This window comes from Labrus mixtus, chromosome 13 (assembly GCF_963584025.1).
Source record: "Labrus mixtus chromosome 13, fLabMix1.1, whole genome shotgun sequence".
Classification (NCBI taxonomy): domain Eukaryota; kingdom Metazoa; phylum Chordata; class Actinopteri; order Labriformes; family Labridae; genus Labrus; species Labrus mixtus.
Window position 1 is genome coordinate 10,679,693 of NC_083624.1, and position 18,563 is coordinate 10,698,255.

The 18,563-nt window shown below is 45.3% G+C and overlaps 1 protein-coding gene across 7 annotated transcripts in view; it reads left to right on the forward strand.

The window, feature by feature from the left end:
- Window positions 1-18,563, forward strand: part of satb2 (SATB homeobox 2) — a 63,749-nt gene that overhangs the window by 22,235 nt on the left and 22,951 nt on the right. For all 7 annotated transcript variants that reach the window (XM_061053700.1, XM_061053701.1, XM_061053704.1 and 4 more), the window contains 7 exons: window positions 680-895; window positions 5,471-5,656; window positions 13,315-13,441; window positions 14,839-14,962; window positions 15,672-15,774; window positions 16,111-16,161; window positions 16,245-16,831. In XM_061053700.1, coding sequence (XP_060909683.1) covers window positions 680-895; window positions 5,471-5,656; window positions 13,315-13,441; window positions 14,839-14,962; window positions 15,672-15,774; window positions 16,111-16,161; window positions 16,245-16,831 — 1,394 coding nt within the window. The remainder of the gene's footprint in view (window positions 1-679; window positions 896-5,470; window positions 5,657-13,314; window positions 13,442-14,838; window positions 14,963-15,671; window positions 15,775-16,110; window positions 16,162-16,244; window positions 16,832-18,563) is intronic.

Genomic DNA, 18,563 nt, shown 5'->3' on the forward strand with positions numbered 1-18,563 from the left:
GCTCTTTCATGTGCAGCCCCCCCCGCCCCCCTCATCTCTCCATCAGTGCATGTCCACAGGATCCTGTTTGTGCATGTGTGTCCTCCTGTGTGTGCCTCCTGTGTGTGCTCAACAACAGAGTGTAAAAGTAATTTCCCCTAAAGTATATCTCCTCCCATCCAAAGTACTCTCGATACTCTCCAACGTCTCGAACCCCTTTTTTGGCTCTCACCCTCAGACTTTCACATTATAGGAGACATGTGTGTTTACGACTGGGCTCCAAACATTTAGATCCATAAAAGACTAAATCCTAACCTGAACCACTCCGGGATCAAGCAGGACTAAAGTCTGCTTTTGTTGGGGACTATTTCCCGCTGCGGATGGATCCTCATTTGGTGCTCTAGTGATTATTTGGGGCAGCAGCAGGGTGTGTGAAGGATTCAGGCAAAATAAACAACATTGTTTTTTTCATGGTGTTAAAGAAACATGTCATCCAGTGCAACAGTGTGGCTCACTGATGTGTTTCAAATCAGTTTTTTTAAAACAACAATAAAGTTTTATGGTGCGGAGACCTCAGCGATGACCGGTTCATTAGCTCTTAAACACTTTGATAATGTTTATATAAAAACATCCAGTAAACGTTTTATCTGCACTCAGTGACACACACCTGTCTTCATTTGATCCTTTCGCCTGCTTTCAGACTCGTTCTCTCTGGCTGGAACTCCTCTGGGGGTGTGGAGGAGGATGGAGCGAGGAGGGGAGAGTCCCATCACCCAGGACAGTCCCGAGCGGAGGGGAGGCAGCCCGGACCTCAGCGGACTCCCACCGCCGGGGAAGAAGGGCCGACTGGAGCTCAACGGGAGCCCCACGGGGCAGAGAATACGCCATAATGGAGCGCCGCTGAGACCCCTAGGAGGTAAGAGATGGGCTTATAAAGACATGTACATGGGCTTTGACAGGAGATTAAATTTTTTGTTGTTTATTGTCTGATGAAAAGATGAAAGGAACAAAATGACCATCTGAATGAAACAAAACAGCCGACCCCGAGTCAGGACAGTGAAATAATCACAAGATGTTATTACGTACCTTTTAAATGCACAGTCTGCAAATTCCACCACCTTCCTTATGCAGCGGTCTTTGACGTAAGATCCGGTGTTGCCACGGCAACGATAAACATGCCGTGTCTGTCATGGCGGATGTCACGATATCTACTTCACCATGTTCCTCTAACTCTAATATGTGTCTCTAGTCTGTCTATAAATCCCCCAATGATGAGAAAAGTCCATCCTCTCCGTCTTTTTCCTGCTCCACTTTTCAGAAAATGTTTTTTGAAAAGATTTTCCCTTCATGACATCACAAAGGGCAGTAACCCCTCCCCCAGGTGGGTGACACTCCCACAGCTAGGTGTTTGTTCTGCCCTCTGAGTCTGCCTTCTCACCGTAAACAATAGGACATGGAGAAAGCCCGAGCCACAGCTCATTTAGCTCAGACACAGCTCATTTACATTTAAAGGTACAGACACAGAAACAGCCTGTTCTGAGCAGGGTTGAAATAGAGGGGTTTATAGACATTATCAAATACAGGATCAGAGTGGATTTAGAACAAGAAACTTCACACACATGTTTTGAGGAGCTCTGAGACTTATTTACACTGGTTGAAGAGGAGGAGAATATGTGACCTTTAAGACGAGGAGGATAATTATTAGATTTATTTGTCAGTGTAGATCATTCTCTAGTCTCCTGCTGGTCCACTAAATAATCTCAGGTGTTGAACTCTTGGCTCTGCAGAGAGTCACATCCGGAGAATGAGCTGCGTTTGGATCGGCGCTGTGTGTCTGTAGCGCAGCAGCAGCACTGCTGGAGGAGCCGAGCTGTTTCTGTTAATCTAAACGTCAGGAGGGAACTGTATAATACAGGCTCACCAAATAAAGGAGATTGCTCCATATAAACAAGATTTATACAACTCACTCGGGGTTATCGATCCCTGCATTCATTGTGAACGTTGTTTCTTGTTTATGTTGGTGCATGCATGCATGCATTGAACCCTCTCTGTGGAGCTTTCTGTTGCCAAATGTTGAGCAGGCATTTCTCAGGGTGATTCTAAAACCTGGGTTTCCCTTTAACTGTAAAAAAGAACAACAAGAAAGAACACATTTGCTTTACAATTTAACAGTTTAGCCTGAATTTATGATTTTGAGACAGTTTGAGTCATGTTAAGAATGCACCGTTACCAGGCTAAGCGTTTATGTTTTGCGCCCCATGTACAGAGACCTTTGTCGCAGAGGCCGTGGGTTCGATTCCGACCTCGGCCCTTTTCTGCATGTCATCCCTCACTCTCTCCTCCCACCATTTCCTTCTGCAACTCTGGAGGAGATCTGAAAGATTTCTTCTTGAATATTTCTAGGTTTAGACTTCTGCAGCTCACGTTTAAAACTTAAGGAAGCTCAACGATAAAGGAGTCCTTACCTTAAAACAGCAGAGCACATGGGGCGATGGTGGCCGGGTGGTTGGGGCTGTAAACAGAGCTAAGCTAACTTTAGCGGCAGCTTGGCTCTCGGCCCCCTCTCAGATATGCTGTTGTTTATTTCATGCATGTGACAAATGACCAGAGATCAGTTCTTCTTTGCTGCTCTAAAACAGTAGTTTGCAGTCGTAGCCTTTATACCTCCATGTTAATAACACAGAAGGGCCGTATATGAGGCGTTTCTAATACTGGAATTAAAATCAGGAAAACTTTAGTTTGGACCTATTTGTGGTTTTGGAAGAGTTAGAAGGGATAAATTGTCAACGAGGATTAGACCACTGAAAGAAGAGAAGAATGAATATTCAGAGGAGGACTGAGCTTGAAGAAGAAGAAGAAGAAAAAAAGAGGAAGAAAGTTTCTGTGAGAGAGAAAAGTGACGAAGGGGTTTTGAGAGGAAGGAGGAAAAGGGGGACGGGGTTTCCTGTTCTGAACGGATGGTCGGCGTGTAATAATGACGGGTTGTCTTTGAAGAACGGAAACTCGACGTGTCTCCTCCAAAACCACACATTGCTTCCAGGAGGAGGGGGCCACACGCACACACACACACACATGGAGAGCAGCATTCAAACCCAAACACACAGCTTTACATTCTCACACACACCCCATATGTTCACATTCACACACTTCTACGCTGTGACACTCACACCCAAGAAACGCTGCCAAAACACACACCGACTTACACTCCACACACACACACACACACACACACACACACTTACAGTCCACACACACACACACATTTCTTATTTAAATACCCCGTTCACTCATCCCCATACATATTAGAGGGATTAGAGGTTTGAGGAAACATCACATCATCCAAACCAGATCATACAGCGAGCGGGCGGGTGATCACAGGATGAGAGAGGGAGAGAGAGAGCAAGAGAAGGAGAGAGAGAGAGAGAGAGAGAGAGAGAGAGAGAGAGAGAGAGCTGGTCGGAGGGAGCCGCTCTGTGTTGACAGTTATATTTCCCTGTTGGGGGAAATTCACTTACTTGAATTGGCGCGGTGCTCCAGTGTGTAATTCACTCCATGAGAGCCTGGAGGACTGGGAGCCGAGTGATTAATGAGGAGGAAATAGAAATAGAGGAATTGACTGATTAAAACAACGGGTGGGATGGATCTGAGGAGTGTGTGTGTGAGTGTGTGAATGTGTGTGTGTGTGTGTGTGTGTGTGTGTGTGTGTGTGTGTGTGTGTGTGTGTGTGTGCGTGCTGGGAAACAGGAGGCATATGTGTGTGTTGTGTATCCGTGCCCTGTGTTATTAGTGCTGGGACGCTGCCTAATGCTCTCAGTCCATCATTTCTTCAGAGAGCTCTAATTAATTGGCAGTTGACAGGTGGCCCAAAACCAAAAGCCTTTCAGGAAAAAGGCGGAGATTGAAGAGGAAGGATTGATATTACAGCACGGAGCCAGGAGGACACGGAGGATACTTCAAGTCACCAGAAACTGAAAACACTCGGCGGGAACAAATGAATGTGTTCACTAAAAAGCTCAGTCTCTCTTTTAAATAATGTCGAGCCAGTCGTACAGGTGAGGGCACATTGCAGCAGTTTGACATCATCATGTGTGTCAGGTAGTTACGATGGTAAACAATACGATGGTGGTTGGCCGTCGGCTGTAGTCTTTGCGGTGTGTTCTAGTGCAACTTTTTGGCCAAGACAAAAGGCGACTTGAGGCGACGCCACACTAGTTCTTTGCCATCTGCTTGGTGCGTCAAGGCCTTAACACTCAACCCCAAGTTACCCAAAGTTGTTCAATCACTTCAAAGGCACAATGTGTGGGGAATCATGGGAGTTCCCTCTGCTTTTTCAGGTCAGTTTCCTGTGTAAACGTTGTAATGAAACTCAACATATTGAACCTTTAACTGACATTTTCCTTATAAGGAGCATTCATGAATGTGTGACTGTTATCTGTTTGAGAAGAAGAAGTTTCAGAAGCTCTTATCTTCAGTGTGCCGCCGTTTCAACAAAGAAGAACGTTTCATCCTCTTCAGTTTTCTCTGACTCACTCTTAGCTGTGGCACATCAGAACAATGAATACATGAATAATCGCTGTCACTGTTTCGGGGAAGGCACAGAGAGCGAGAGAGAGGAGAACTGTTTTGAAGTCAATGACAACGACCAATTTAGTCATTTAGGTTTAGATAACCGCACGCCGAAAAACCCAACCCCGATAAAACACACGGCTGACTGAGGGATGAGTCTGAGCCCACAATAATGTCCAAATTTCTCTGCATTTAACCATTAAAAATAATTGTTATAACTTTTATCTTCCACATGTGCTGCAGGGAAGTCGTTCAGAGAGTTACGCAAAGACTTTTTATGTGTGTCAAGGTTTTTAGCCACAGTGTGTGTGTGTGTGTGTGTGTGTGTGTGTGTGTGTGTGTGTGTGTGTGTGTGTGTTGGGAGAGCTGCAGTGTGCTTCATGCACACTAAAGGTTTCTTGGAGGACCTGGTTTGTTTCTCACCTAGTTTGAATTTGTATCTCTGAGGAAGATTAATCCGTTAATCGCTCCGTTAATTCACAGTTTCCATCATTTTTCTTTAAATCTCCTCTTAGTACAGTTAGTACAGCCGCTTTAGTGCAGCTGTGTTTATTTGAATAGTATTTGCATATCTGTTTTTATTATGGCTTCGTATGTAATGGGCCGTTAGATTAAATACCTGGAAGTCTGGAGAGGACTGTGAGCAGCTCTTTTGCAGTTGGTTCATCCCTCCGTCTTTTAAAGGAAGAATGTGTGACATGTTCCACATAAATATATCCGAAATCCAGTCTATCCTGTGTAAATGTGTCTCTGAGTCATGACTGTCTACAATGAGTGAGAAGCTCGAGTCCCGCTGGCTGTGTTGTTGTCAGTGCCGTGTTTACATAGACGGAAAGGCCGGCTCATTTCAAAACAACTGAAATGCTGTAAGACATTAAAGATCCTTCTCTCTCTCTCTCTCTCTCTCTCTCTCTCTCTCTCGCAGGTCTGATGATTCCAGTCTTCTGCGTGGTGGAGCAGTCGGACGGAGGGATGCCGACAGACGGGTGTGATGGCAGAGAGGAGCACGCTGAGTTTGTCCTGGTCAGGAAGGATATCCTCTTCTCTCAGCTGGTGGAGACAGCTCTGCTCGCCCTCGGATACTCCCACAGCTCAGCCGCACAGGCCCACGGTCAGTCTGAGAGATGCTGCAAACGCCTGCACTGCCATAACGCTTTTGTCTTCACATGTTTCCTATCGTTTGAAAGATTTCTCTTCAGGCTCGAACATACGTATTCTTGCCACCCTAAGCTGTAAAGCCGAGTTCTTAAAGCATCTGAAAACATACCCTCGTGAATACCTACATTAAAGCATCTCACACAGACCGGGATAAAATGATACATTTCAAACTTTGAAGCAAAAGTTGAGTATTAGAGAAGTTTTGACTCACCATGTGATGTGCGGAGAGCCTCAGGCTGCTCCTGACTCACGATTTATAAAGTTTCATTTTGCTGCAGAAACATCTGACCTCAGGATTGTGCTTATAAATCTGCAGCTGCGTTCTTAAAAGACGAGTCAGGATGGGACATTTTGGGAAACAGCTTATTTGCTCTTCAGACGGGAAAATTTGCACCTCAAAATATGAATGCCTGCTAGCTTAGCTTCGCTTAGCATTAAACATCAAGATTGGGAACTGGTAAAAAGGTTTGGTGAGAGCTAAAAGAGAAGATAACGATCACTAGCTTGTTTTTCTATGACTATATGCAGGTACAGCCTGTTAGCTTAGCTTAGCATTTAGGCTGTACACAGGGGGAGAGTGTTAGCCTGGCTGTGTCTGCATAAATGAATCATATTTAGAAGAGCTGGTAGACAGAGTTTACAACTTCCTGTTAGAGCCAGGCTAGCATTCACCCATGTTCCCAGGCTTTATGTTAAGCTAGGAGGCTAACATACATAGACATGATAGTTATAGATAGTTACAACAAGTAAAAACTATGTATGGAGAGAGAGAGAGAGGGAGAGAGAGAGAGAGAAGGGGAATGGCATGCAGGAAAGGATCCACAGGTTGGATTTGAACCCGGCCTCCCACCTGGAGGACTTTCCCCTCCCTACATGGGGCGTGACCTAACCACTAGGCCATCTGTGCCCCATGTCACAATCTCTTAAGGGGCTGATCCCCCGTAAAGTCCTGAGGCTAAAGTCGCTCCTGAAGTGCTCTATCTTTAAAATCAAACTTCAGATGGAAAGTTCATGACGAGGATCTTTGAAGTGGTGACACAAATGTTTGTTTGGGAACCGACACCACAAAAAAAAAGAAGAAAAGAGCTTTGTCACCATGCTGCAGCTTCAATCAACTGTGATGCAGAGAAATATATATAAACAGTATTTTCTAAACCCTGTATCTATGCTATCATTTAAACATCTCAGGCGCCGCTTTTGTTTGTATGAGGAGTGTTTACTCGATGCCATTAATGACGGTCGTGATTTTTCCACCCACCGCACGTCTCGCTCTGTGCAAACTTTGGAGCCTCTGGCTGAGAATTAAACACCACACAGGATCAGAAGGATCTCTGAGAGGAGACTCCGCTCGGCGTCCTGAGAAGAAATCTGGACGTGAGGTCGACTATTTAGAGCCGACACCAAACTGTCACAGCGGCAATAAGGACAAGAATGTTTCAAAAACACAACTAAGACACAGACAGAGCCTGTAAAACTCATTAAAGACACGACAACAAAGAGCCGGACAGGAATGTCTCCGCAAGACCAAAATACACTGTGAGAGAGTGTGTGTGTGTGTGTGTGTGTGTGTGTGTGTGTACAGTATGTGTGAGAATGTTTATGAAGCAGAGGAAAAGAAAAACTCTGTAATTTATTGTCGCACACATGGTAGTCATCTGCAGCAGGACAGTGTCGTTTACTGCTGTCTTTTCTCAACTATGCAGAAAATGCCATCTGGGGAAGTTGCCTCACATCGATGTAAAATGGAAACAACAGTAAGCAACACGAGTATCGCAACACAGCGAAGGCGGTGGGAGATCCCCATCTGTTAGAGATCTGGCTGCACTGTTTGTGTGTCTGTGTGTGTGTGTGTGTGTGTGTGTGTGTGTGCGATCGAGCAGGTCTATTTTGAATTACCGCTGCAGAACGAAGAGCGTGCATGTGTGTGTGTGAGTGTGTGTGTTCTCTCGTCCCATAAACAGTCACAGGTAATCCCTTTTACAGCCTCAAGGCCAGCAGCTCTTATCAGACCTCCAGCCCACCTGAAGCAGAGCGTGTACTCTTGACCTGCACCTCTCTGCTTTCTCTTAAGCGTCCTGACTCTCATCTCAAACCTGTCATATGTTTGAGTTTGTGCACATCGAGCTTGCAATTACAATTTAAACGCCATGTGCATCCAGTGCAACGTTTCTGAGAGTGAACACAGACAGAATCTCTGAGGGTTGTCAGAGTTTGATTTGAGCTTCAAGGCGTCCAAATTCATGATTTAACCTCCTGTCTTTGCAATGACAATCAGCCTAAGGATTGTGCACACACATCTGTGACGCTAAACGCTACAGCAAGGTAGTTTAGCCTAGCTTAGCATAAAGACTGCAGGATCTAGCTACTAGGTCTTTGCAAATCAAGCCTCTTCCACTCTTCTACTGCAGTTGTGAAAATTTCCCAACATTGTCCAGAGACGTGGATATGTGCATGCAAATCTGTTCAAACAGCAGGTAATAGTCTGGAACATTGGCGGAGAGCGAGTGGGCATGGGGATGACGTTGTTCTCATTGAGCGGAGTTTCTCTGCTTTATACTCCTTACTGCTCGCCTCAGTTGTCTGAATTATGTTTTCTACTGTTGTGTTTGTGATGTAGAAAAGACCTCATACATGTCGTAGTGAGATTAACACAGAAACAGTCACCATAAATGGAGACTCCTCCTCCTCCTCCTTGTAAACCAAGCCGTGCATCTCGTGTTCTTGAGAGTGCGTCTGACACGTTCTTAAAATCTGTCTTGATTTAAAGAACATCCAGAACTACAAAGTGCATCATGGAGTTTTAAAGGCGTTTAATGGTTTTTATGATGTGTTTTGAATTTCGGGCATCTGATCCGGATGCCTCCTGGTCGCCTCCCTCTGGAGGTCTTCTGGGCACGTTCAGCTGGGAGGAGACCCCGGGGTAGACCGAGAGCTCGCTGGAGGGATGACATATCCCTTCTGGCCTGGTAACGCCTTGGGACACTCCAGGAGAAGCTGGAAAATGTTGCTGGGGAGAGGGACGTCTGGGGTAACTTGCTTAGCAGGTCTTGATAAGCAGAAGAAAATGAATTGGATGGTTTTGAATTATTGACGCTTAAAGGTTTAACTGAGGCAGTCTCATCGCAATTTAGATTTTATTGTTCTCTTGCAGCTCAGTTTAATGACAGTTCAGCTTCATATTTATGTTATTTCCAGTATTTGTTGTCGCTAGTTGTAGTTGCAGATCTTTTGTGTCTACTTTGGTTTTAAGATTTAGGTCTGACATCAACAGCCTGTCGGAGTAATAAACAGCACACAGATGCAGTGACGGCCTTAAATTAAACACTAAAATAGTACGGGGAGTGTTTGTTACGGTCTGCACATGAATGCCATTAGTAGCACTTTTAGCCTCTGTGTTTTTGCCAAACATCAGGGGAGGTCTCTCTCGCCCTCTCTCTGTCTCTCCCTCGCCCTCTCTCTGTCTGTCTCATCAGTGTGTGTGTGTGTGTGTGTGTGTGTGTGTGTGTGTGTGTGTGTGTGTAGAAAACAGCGAGCCACATTGGTCCCCTGTCCACATCAATGCACTCCCCTCTCTAAAAAAACACACCACAGCAGGGGCTTCAAAGACGAGACCAAACGGGACGTCGCAGCTCCGCACAAACAAAACGTCCCAGGAATGACGAGAACACACTCACACACTCGTAAACTCGATTTAACCTGTGCTACGATGTATGTGCACATGCTTAAAGTTCACATATACTGGGCGTAGAATCCCGTGTTGTCATGCATTATCACAGACAAAACACACGGCCTTCCCCCCAGCTCCTCTCAAATGAATACTTTTTGTTTTTAAAACAAGCGTTTATGTTAAATGAATAATTTCTGGCTTAAATTATACATTTTTTCCCCTGCGGTCCACGACCAAAATTACACAGAGTCCCGGCTATTTTCTGCCTGTTTGAATTGTGTCCTGCATTCTTGTGTCCCAGCGGTGTATTTAAAGTCCCCGCCGAGGACCACGGCCTTTCTTTAATTAGCTCAGCCCAGTAATTAACTGGGAGATATTGTTTATTTCAATTATAAGGGTCTGAAGGCTTTTATAGAATAGATGGGAGCAGACCTGTACTTTACGGCTTTGCTCGGTGAACGGTTAACAGTGGTCAGTGAGAGAGAGGGAGAGAGGGAGGGAGAGAGAGGGAGGGAGTCGTTGTATTGTTGCAGTGCCACGTCTAACAGGCCACAAAGGGTCACTGCTATTTCCTGGACGTCTGATCTGAAGCCTTCTGCAGATCAGAGTCAGGCTGTTGTTATATTTTTGGCATCGTCCACACATGAAAGGCTGATCTATGTCGACAGATTCTACACGTAAAGGGAGTATGGGATAATGTAGAGTAAACATGGCCGACAGGGTGAGTGGGGTCGGGGTCTAACTTACTCAGGAAATCAATCATTTGAGAGAAAATACAGATATGGGAACGATTTTATTGATTTAAAATCATTTAGTTTCTGATGTAAACAAATATTCTGTTGTTATTTACAGTTAGAGCTGCGTCCATAGCAACTGTTACCTTCCTAAAACCAGCCCAACTAGAAGAGGCGACGCCTGCGAGCTTGTTCAGGCGGTCAACTGGAGCTGCACTGATTTAACACCTGACATGTGAAACACATCTTTCCAATTAGCAGCTTATTTAAGCTGCAGCATCTCCGCTCTCTCTCTCATCACCAGCTCTAACCTGGTACTGCGCCCTCGCTAAACTCCACCTCCACCACAACATCTGTAAAGGCCCCAAGTATTTTAAAGTAATATATTTTATATGTTAAACCTGAAAAGTAAACAGTATCTAAAGCTGTAAATGCAGTGTGGTAAAAATCACAAGGCTATAGTTGCAGGAATAAGAAGTAAATTGTCTTAATTTCGATCAGTCCTTGAGTGAATGTTCTCCACAACCTGATAGTCGTGTTTAAAAAAGATCAAACTTCTCAGTAAATATCACCAAAAATAGCAGATCTTGTTTCTGCACGTCGAGAAATAAAATAAAATCAGCATCCCAGAATCTCCACAAAAAAAAACGGTTTCGCAGAGGAAAGCCCTCCCTGAAGTGAGAGCATGACGGGGGCGCCACAGGGTGCAACCATGGGTGGCAGGGGTGAGTCAGATGCATGGGGTTTCCCTCAGTGTGTTCCAGGGGTGGAACCTGGAACCCGTTTGGAAGAAGCCCTGCATGCGTGTGCAGGCTGCTACGACCATTAGGACTTACTCTAACACGGGACAATGGGATTACTGTGTGTGTGTGTGTATATGTGTGTGTGTGTGTGTGTGTGTGTGTGTGTGTGTGTGTGTGTGTGTGTGTGTGTGTGTGTGTGTGTGTGTGTGTGTGTGTGTGTGTGTGTGTGTGTGCAGGCATTCATGCGTGCAGGCCTGCGTGAGTGTTGATGAGCTGAGACTCCAGTGTGTGTGTGTTTGTGTTTTTGTGCGGATGAGCACACTCAGACATGAGCCAAGCCACCAGCCGGCCACATGAAGGCGCGTCTGTGGGAGGTGGAATTTTAATGTGGAAATGGGAACAATGATTTCTACTTTTAAATGTGGACGAGAAGCAGAGCATTGAACAGCGCACCAAAAAATGATGGATCAATTATTAATGCATTTACCATCACACTGTGAGCGTGTGAGAGTGTGTGTGTGTGTGTGTGTGTGTGTGTGTGTGTGTGTTTGCATGCGAGCTGGTACATGTCGGCCTCTCTGTGTGCTGTCATGTGTCCTCTGTGAGTTTGTGTTTGTCTGCTTATTCACGCGTTTGCTTCCACCCAACTTGGCATTAGCGAGATTGTTATGGCTTATTTTTCTCAGATGCTACACGCTGGAGATTTTCAGAAGGAGAAAAAAAACTGTTTCTTTGTGTGTGTGTGTTTTTGTGTGTGTGAGAGAATGAAAAGCGAGGCGTGATGGGCTCGAGCGTTTCCCTCTGACCTGAGTATTTTTTTCCATCTTTGCTAAACGCTCTTAATAATTTTTTCCCGTACAAAAACAAATCTTTTACACAGGAAGTTGTCGTTGTCATGTGTGAAATATGTGTGAAATGTTCAACTTAAATCACAGAATAATGTCACAGAACTTTAAAGAACTTTTTACAACCCAAAGATAGAAAGTTAACTTTCAAAGATCTGTGGAATTTATTTTGACAAAAAAGCTGCGAGCAGAAAAATATGATCTGAAGGCTGCAAATTAATATATTAGTGACTTAAATGCATGAAATGATCCTCCACTAGTGTGTAGTTTTATGTGAAATTTACATTTTATTCTTGCAAATATTTAAATTAATAATATAAATACCTGAAAACAATTTTCCTGCATCCCATTATTTCTGTCCCAAAACAAAACGTATCTGAAGAATAAATAAAAAGGTGTCATATTTTTAAATCTTTCTTCCTTTAACCGGATGTTTCCGACTTTTAACAGACAAGAAACGAAGCTTTGATTTAAAGACATCACTTTATACGACCTGGATGACCTGTGTGTGTGTGTGTGTGTGTGTGTGTGTGTGTGTGTGTGTGTGTGTGTGTGTGTGTGTGTGTGACTGTAGGGTGTGGGCATCCTGTTCATTCCCCCCCCCCCCCCCCCCCCCACCGATCCCCCACATATGAACAGATAATAACAAACATGGCTCTTCGTTCTGATGGGAATCAGAGATAGAAGCTCGATATAAACAAACAGGAAAAGAACAAAAAGAGAGAGGGAGAGAGTGATCAGAGCGAGAGGACGAGAGAAATATGAAGAACAGGAGAGAGGGAGATACAAAGAAGGGGGGCAGTGAGGGGGGGGGGGTGGTGCAACTTCTCAGGACCTGTCTGGATCTCATTTAGAGGATAGTAATGCGATTATCTCTGTTTAGTTTTCACAGCTCAAGCCGGTCCACATGAAGAACCTCTGAGCGAGTTTGTGTCAGTGTGTGTGTGACAGTGAGTGTGTGACAGTGAGTGTGTGTGTGAGATGATGTGAGTGTGTTTGTATGTGTGACAGTGCGAGTGTGTTTTACCTGAACATCAGGGACTTTTGTTCAGGTTGCTGAAACAAAGGTCAAAGGTCAAAGGTGTTGGGATGACTTTCAGGCAGTCACTGTTCTCTTTTACTGTTCAGGAAACGCCGCGATTTTTGTCAATGCAGCAACATGTATGAATTTGGTTACGTGCGCTTTGGCGCCCACTGAAGGTCTTTGTGTGTAACTGCACCGTCGTAAAGCACACATAGGTCTGTATCCCCTCCCCCTCATCGACAACGTGTTTTTGTTGACAAGCAGAAGCTCACAGAGCTCACAGAGCCCGGGCGAGAAAGCCAAAGAACCACGTCGACTGACAAGGTTCAGTAATATCTGACTCTGTGAGCGTCTTCAGCCACTTGTTTGCAAACTGCTCTGATATTTCCTCTAGTCCAGCTTCTTGCTTGGTCTCTCTCTTTTCTCTTCTTATCTTCATCCGTCAGCGTCCTCTTCCTCTTAGCCTTCGCCGTCAGAGACATGCTAGGACACCGGCTTCTACTCGAGTCGATCATGATGTACTTTCTACTTTTTACTTGTCGTATTTTTGTTGACCTAAAACTGATCATGTGACTCATTCTTTCGTGTCTCTCTTCAGGCATCATCAAGGTGGGACGGTGGAACCCTCTGCCCATCCACTTCCTGACTGACGCACCTGAAGCGACGGTCGCCGACATGCTGATGGAGGTCTACCACATGGTCACGCTACGCATCCAGCTGCAAAGGTCCGGTCTCACAGATCACAGATCACAGATCATGACGTTTCTCTGAGAAATGATGCATTGCATGTCAGAGGGAGAAAGCAGAAATGTTTACTCATCAATCCTCCTCCCTCTTAATCTGACAAACATCATTAGAAAGGCTGCACGTCCGTGTTTTATGGCTGTTCGCGGTTGGACTGAGTCAGCGGTTCGGCCCACGGGGCAGCTGATGTCACTGCAGATAATCGCACTTTAAGAATTCACCATATCTATGAAAGAAAGGAGGAGGAATATTGAAATGATGAAGCTTCAGTTAAGCAGCCCGGTGGGGATTTATCTATTATCTGTCTCCGTTATGGAGCCGCCGTCTGCCAGGCACTCCTCGTTCCCCCGAATACGTGAAGCAGGATCCTGATGGACGGATAAAAACAGATAAACTCCAGATGAGAGAGTTATTATTGTTATTGTCTTGGCACGAAGCAGCCAGGTTTGTTTACGTGTTTGTGTGCGTATCCATGGTGATGGAAGAGCTTTGGCGCACCCGGAGACAAAGTGATTTATTTGAGGTTAAAATGACATAAAAGCAGGACGATGGTGGAGAGATAGGTCGATACAGGAAGTGGTGGTTTGAGGAAAAAGATTAATGAAAGATGTTTGAATGATACATGAATGATACATGAATTTAACGAGACGTTTTAGAGTGAAAGGAAGCAAATCAAATCTGAAGATTATTATCATTCTCGAGTTTGTGGGCTCAATATGTAAATGGGCTTGAGCTTGGATATTTATTTTCTAGTCTTCTGACTACTCAAAGGGATTAGTGTGTACAAAGTACGTAGTGTGTACGTTTACTGCTTGTACCTACACTGCGAGCTAACGCACGCTAGCACAAGCCAACCGCCGGTGTTTGTCACCTGCCTGTCCAACAGGAAGCAGACCAACTCCACGTCCACGGGTAAAAGCCAACTCAAGGTTCACCCTCGTTTTAGAACGAGCTTGGTGTTTCTCCTCACTGTGATTTATATTTTCGCTTCTTTGCTGCTACGCTGCGTCCAATCGCTGAATTGTATCCACTCCTAAACTCACCTGCTGCACTGTCATTGGCTGGAGGAAACACACCAGCTCCGCCCACAAACGTCCCGAGTCAACCAGAACAAACCAGAACAGTAAAATCCAGTCAGAGGACAGGGTCTCTGCAGACACAGTCACCACCACACATGTACGGAGGCCCAGAAGGGACGATGGAGCTTTACTTTAGGAGAAGTCTGCATTTTATTTTGAAGGAAGAAGCTGCTGATTCTGTCTTTAATGATAACAAATTGACAATAAAAGGACAATAACAATGTGTCCTTAGTCCATTTATCTCTTTGCTTAATTATGTAAAGTTGTTTTTGACTCGTGTGTTGGTTTTTGTCTCGTAGTTTCTCGAAGCTGGAGGACCTTCCCTGCGAGCAGTGGAACCACGCGACGGTGAGAAACGCTCTCAAAGAGCTGCTGAAGGAAATGAACCAAAGCACTCTGGCCAAAGAGTGTCCTCTGTCACAGGTAACAACAACCGGCTGCTGCTAAACAATATCCACAGCGGGGAGACCGTGCTCGTCAGTGATATGATCTTTAGTCAGGGGCTCTGAGCTTCAGATTTAGGCTATGTAGGTGTAGCATGCTGCTAAAAGGTCACATGATATTCGACAAATGTTTTGGATAAGCAGGCTCATGTGCGATCCAGTTGAGCAGGGAGATATTCAGGATGAATCCTACATGCATTTTATTGATTAGCGTAACATTTTAATCAAACTCCACCCCATGAAATTAAGCACAGTCTCCTCCATCGTGTTCAACTCCACAGCTGCATGTTTCCCCCTCTCTCCTGTCTCATAATAACTGCTGTACAAGATTTATGTGTGTGTGTGTGTGTGTGTGTGTGTGTGTGTGTGTGTGTGTGTTTAAATGGAGCTCTGGAGGGGGGGGTGTTGATCGCAGAATCAATTGCAAGCATATGTGTGTGTGGCTGGAGATTCCCTCTCTCTGCGCTGCACTGGCTCGAGTTTCCATGGGTGGCTTCCAATCATGATTAATGTTTGTCTGTTCCTATTGTGAGTGTGTGTGTGTGTGTGTGTGTGTGTGTGTGTGTGTGTGTGTGTGTTTACTTGAGCATGCCATGTGGTTGTTGCGTGAGTGTAAGCATTTCATATCATGTAGGTTATTAATTATCTCTCCCCGTGTGTCTCTCTCTCTCTCTCTCCTGCTCTCTCAGAGTATGATTTCCTCCATAGTGAATAGTTCTTACTATGCCAACGTCTCCACTGCCAAATGTCAGGAGTTTGGTCGCTGGTATAAAAAGTACAAGAAAATCAAAGGTAAGCTCACGGACCGTCCAACTTGTTTGAATGTTATTAAAAGGGTCAAACTAAGAAATCTGGACTGTTCTGTACTGTTCTTTGGACTGTGGGAGAAAGCTAAAGTACGCAGAGAGAAAGAACACGCACAGGGAGAACATGCTAACTCTAAAGGTGCACCTCCCTGCAGCCCACAAGAAAACTTGACCCCTGACCTTTTGATTCTGCATTTGTATTTAGATAAACATTTACAAAGATCATTATACGAAACTCGAGGTGTAGTTGTGGTTGTCACGACAACCTTTCCTCAGCATCAGGACCTTCCCCCTCATGGATTGCGTTTGTGTTGTTGAGCAGTAGATTACCTGGAGAAGATGTGGTCGGGACGAGATCCTTCTGACATCAAAAGTAAGAATCTGCTTCGTAGCTCCGCCTCTTTGCTGATGTGAAGCGTTTCGTTTCACCCGCCTGACTGTCCCTTCTCTTTCCAGTAGAGAGAGACAACATGGCCGACTTCTGCGTCCTTGGCCAGAGACCCCCTCCTCACCTGGCCGGCTTGGCTCAGCTCAATCACCTTGGGGGTGGCAGTCCCCTCCTGAAGGGGGGATCAGGAGACCCCCAGACACCCTCCCAGCCTCCTCAGCAGCCCCCTCCTCCCCAGCAGCAGCATTCACCTCACGGCCCCCTCCACCACAGCCCTCCTCTCCGCACAGGCCAGGTGCCTCCCCCGCCTCCTCCGCCCCTGCCCGGTGCTCTGCAGCCCCTCCTGGGTCCAGGTGGGATTCTCTCCCCTCAACTCACTCCACAGATGGTCCGCCAGCAGCTCGCCATGGCCCACCTCATCAACCAGCAGCTAGCTGTAGGCCGCCTGCTGGCCCATCAGCACCCGCAGGCCCTCAACCAGCAGTTTCTCAACCACCCGCCCATCCCGCGGTCGTCCAAAATCGGCGACCATCCTGGAAGCAACCCGTCCGCCGCAGAGGTCTCGTCTGAGATTTATCAGCAGGTCAGAGACGAGCTGAAAAGAGCCAGCGTGTCCCAGGCCGTGTTCGCCCGTGTGGCCTTCAACCGCACACAGGTAAGAAAACAGGAGTGTCCTTCTGGTTACAGAGGGGATGGAGGAGCATTTGTATTATTAAAGATCATTAAGAGGGTCGCTGATGGCCTAGCGGTTGGGTTGCACCCCCTGTACGAAGTCTTTAGTCCTCCGAGCGCATGGCCCAGGCTTCAGCCCAACTTGTGGCTTCTGTCCAGCATCTCCTGTCCTTTCAAAATAAAAGCAAAAAGCCCAAAAAATAAATCTGTAAAGAAAAGTTAATGAATAAATCTGAGAAATTATGTTACATTTGGTGCTTAAAATTCAGGTGAAATCTGCAATTAAAGCAAATAAACGTGGTCATCACAGTGCAACAGTATTAGTGTGTGTTGGAAGCTCACACACACACTAAATCACACCTGGCCTGTAAAGCAGTAGGTCCGTGATCCACCTCCCATTACATTGATCTAATGGGGCGTGTGATGACCAGTTTAGCACAGCCTGAATGCATCAGGTGTTTGTGCTGCTGCGAGGGTGTCGGAGACTCAATGACCCAGCAAGATTCCTGCTACGCTTCTGCTAATCCCCCCGAAAATACCCCAGGTGGGTGACCGCGAGATTAGCCAAACCCTGTGTGAGAAATTACCGCCTATCAGTGACGTCAATTTCTATTTGAGTCGATTATCTCCTCTCAGGTGTCAAGACGATCCGTTACCGCCTGAGGAAATGTATTTTGAATAAGTTACAGAAGATGATATGTAATCATTCTTTGCATTATCTAGTAAATTCATCTCATGTTATTTTGTCCCTTCAGGCTCACCGTAGATAGTGGTCCTCAGTGTCTCCCTGTAGTCTCAGTGATGTAAAAGAAGGACACTGCTGCATCTTTGAATGTCTCGTTTCACTTTAACAAACTCTCAGACAGCTCAGCTGACGAGTCCAAAGTAATATCCACCTTATGACATCACACATTGACCTTATGACATCACACATTGACCTTTGTTACCGTTCCTTTGAGCTGTTTGACTTTAGTACTACTCAAAAATCTGATCTAACAACTCAACACAACATGCATATCTGAAGGTAGAACTGGACATGTAAAGCTTCCATGAGGAACTTTCATGTCGGGTCAGTTTTAGTGCCATCTGTGGACAAAGTCGCCCTGTTCATGAGTAAGACGTGTTTTCAGACAATCGAATCTCATCCTCCGTTGTTTTGAAAGTCCAACATGTCACTCACTGGGAGTCTTTGCCGTGGGAAATGTAAACAAAGTCTGTCTTTGGTAGTTTAATCACTTCTTCCTACACCGACCCGGTGACCGCAGTGGATCAGGTAAATCTTCTCGTTGATTGACTCGTGAAGAGACGTCAGTGTTCATGTCAGTCTCTTTCATAACCAGCTGCTAAAAAACTCCTCACAGTAACTTTACACTCTGAGTCAGGTTTTCAAAAAAAAAAATCAGGTTCTGGCTCGTCAGATGTAAAGATTCAGTGCTTTTCCTTTCTAAATTGAAATCTTTTTGTAATCATTTGGTTGTTTTAGCTGCTCAAAATAAAAGCACTGTCCATAAATACTTAGCAGACAAACTTTAACCTGAGCTCTGCAGTTTAAACGGGATTATGGCTTTATGGCAGCAAAGAGAAGAAAACTGTAGCTTAAGAAAACTGGGGGGTAAGGGAATCTAATTTATTTACAGTAAGTGATTATTTTATGTCTAAAATATGGCAATTAGGTCAAAAGTTTGGCCTGTTTGAAACGATCAGGCTAAGAACTG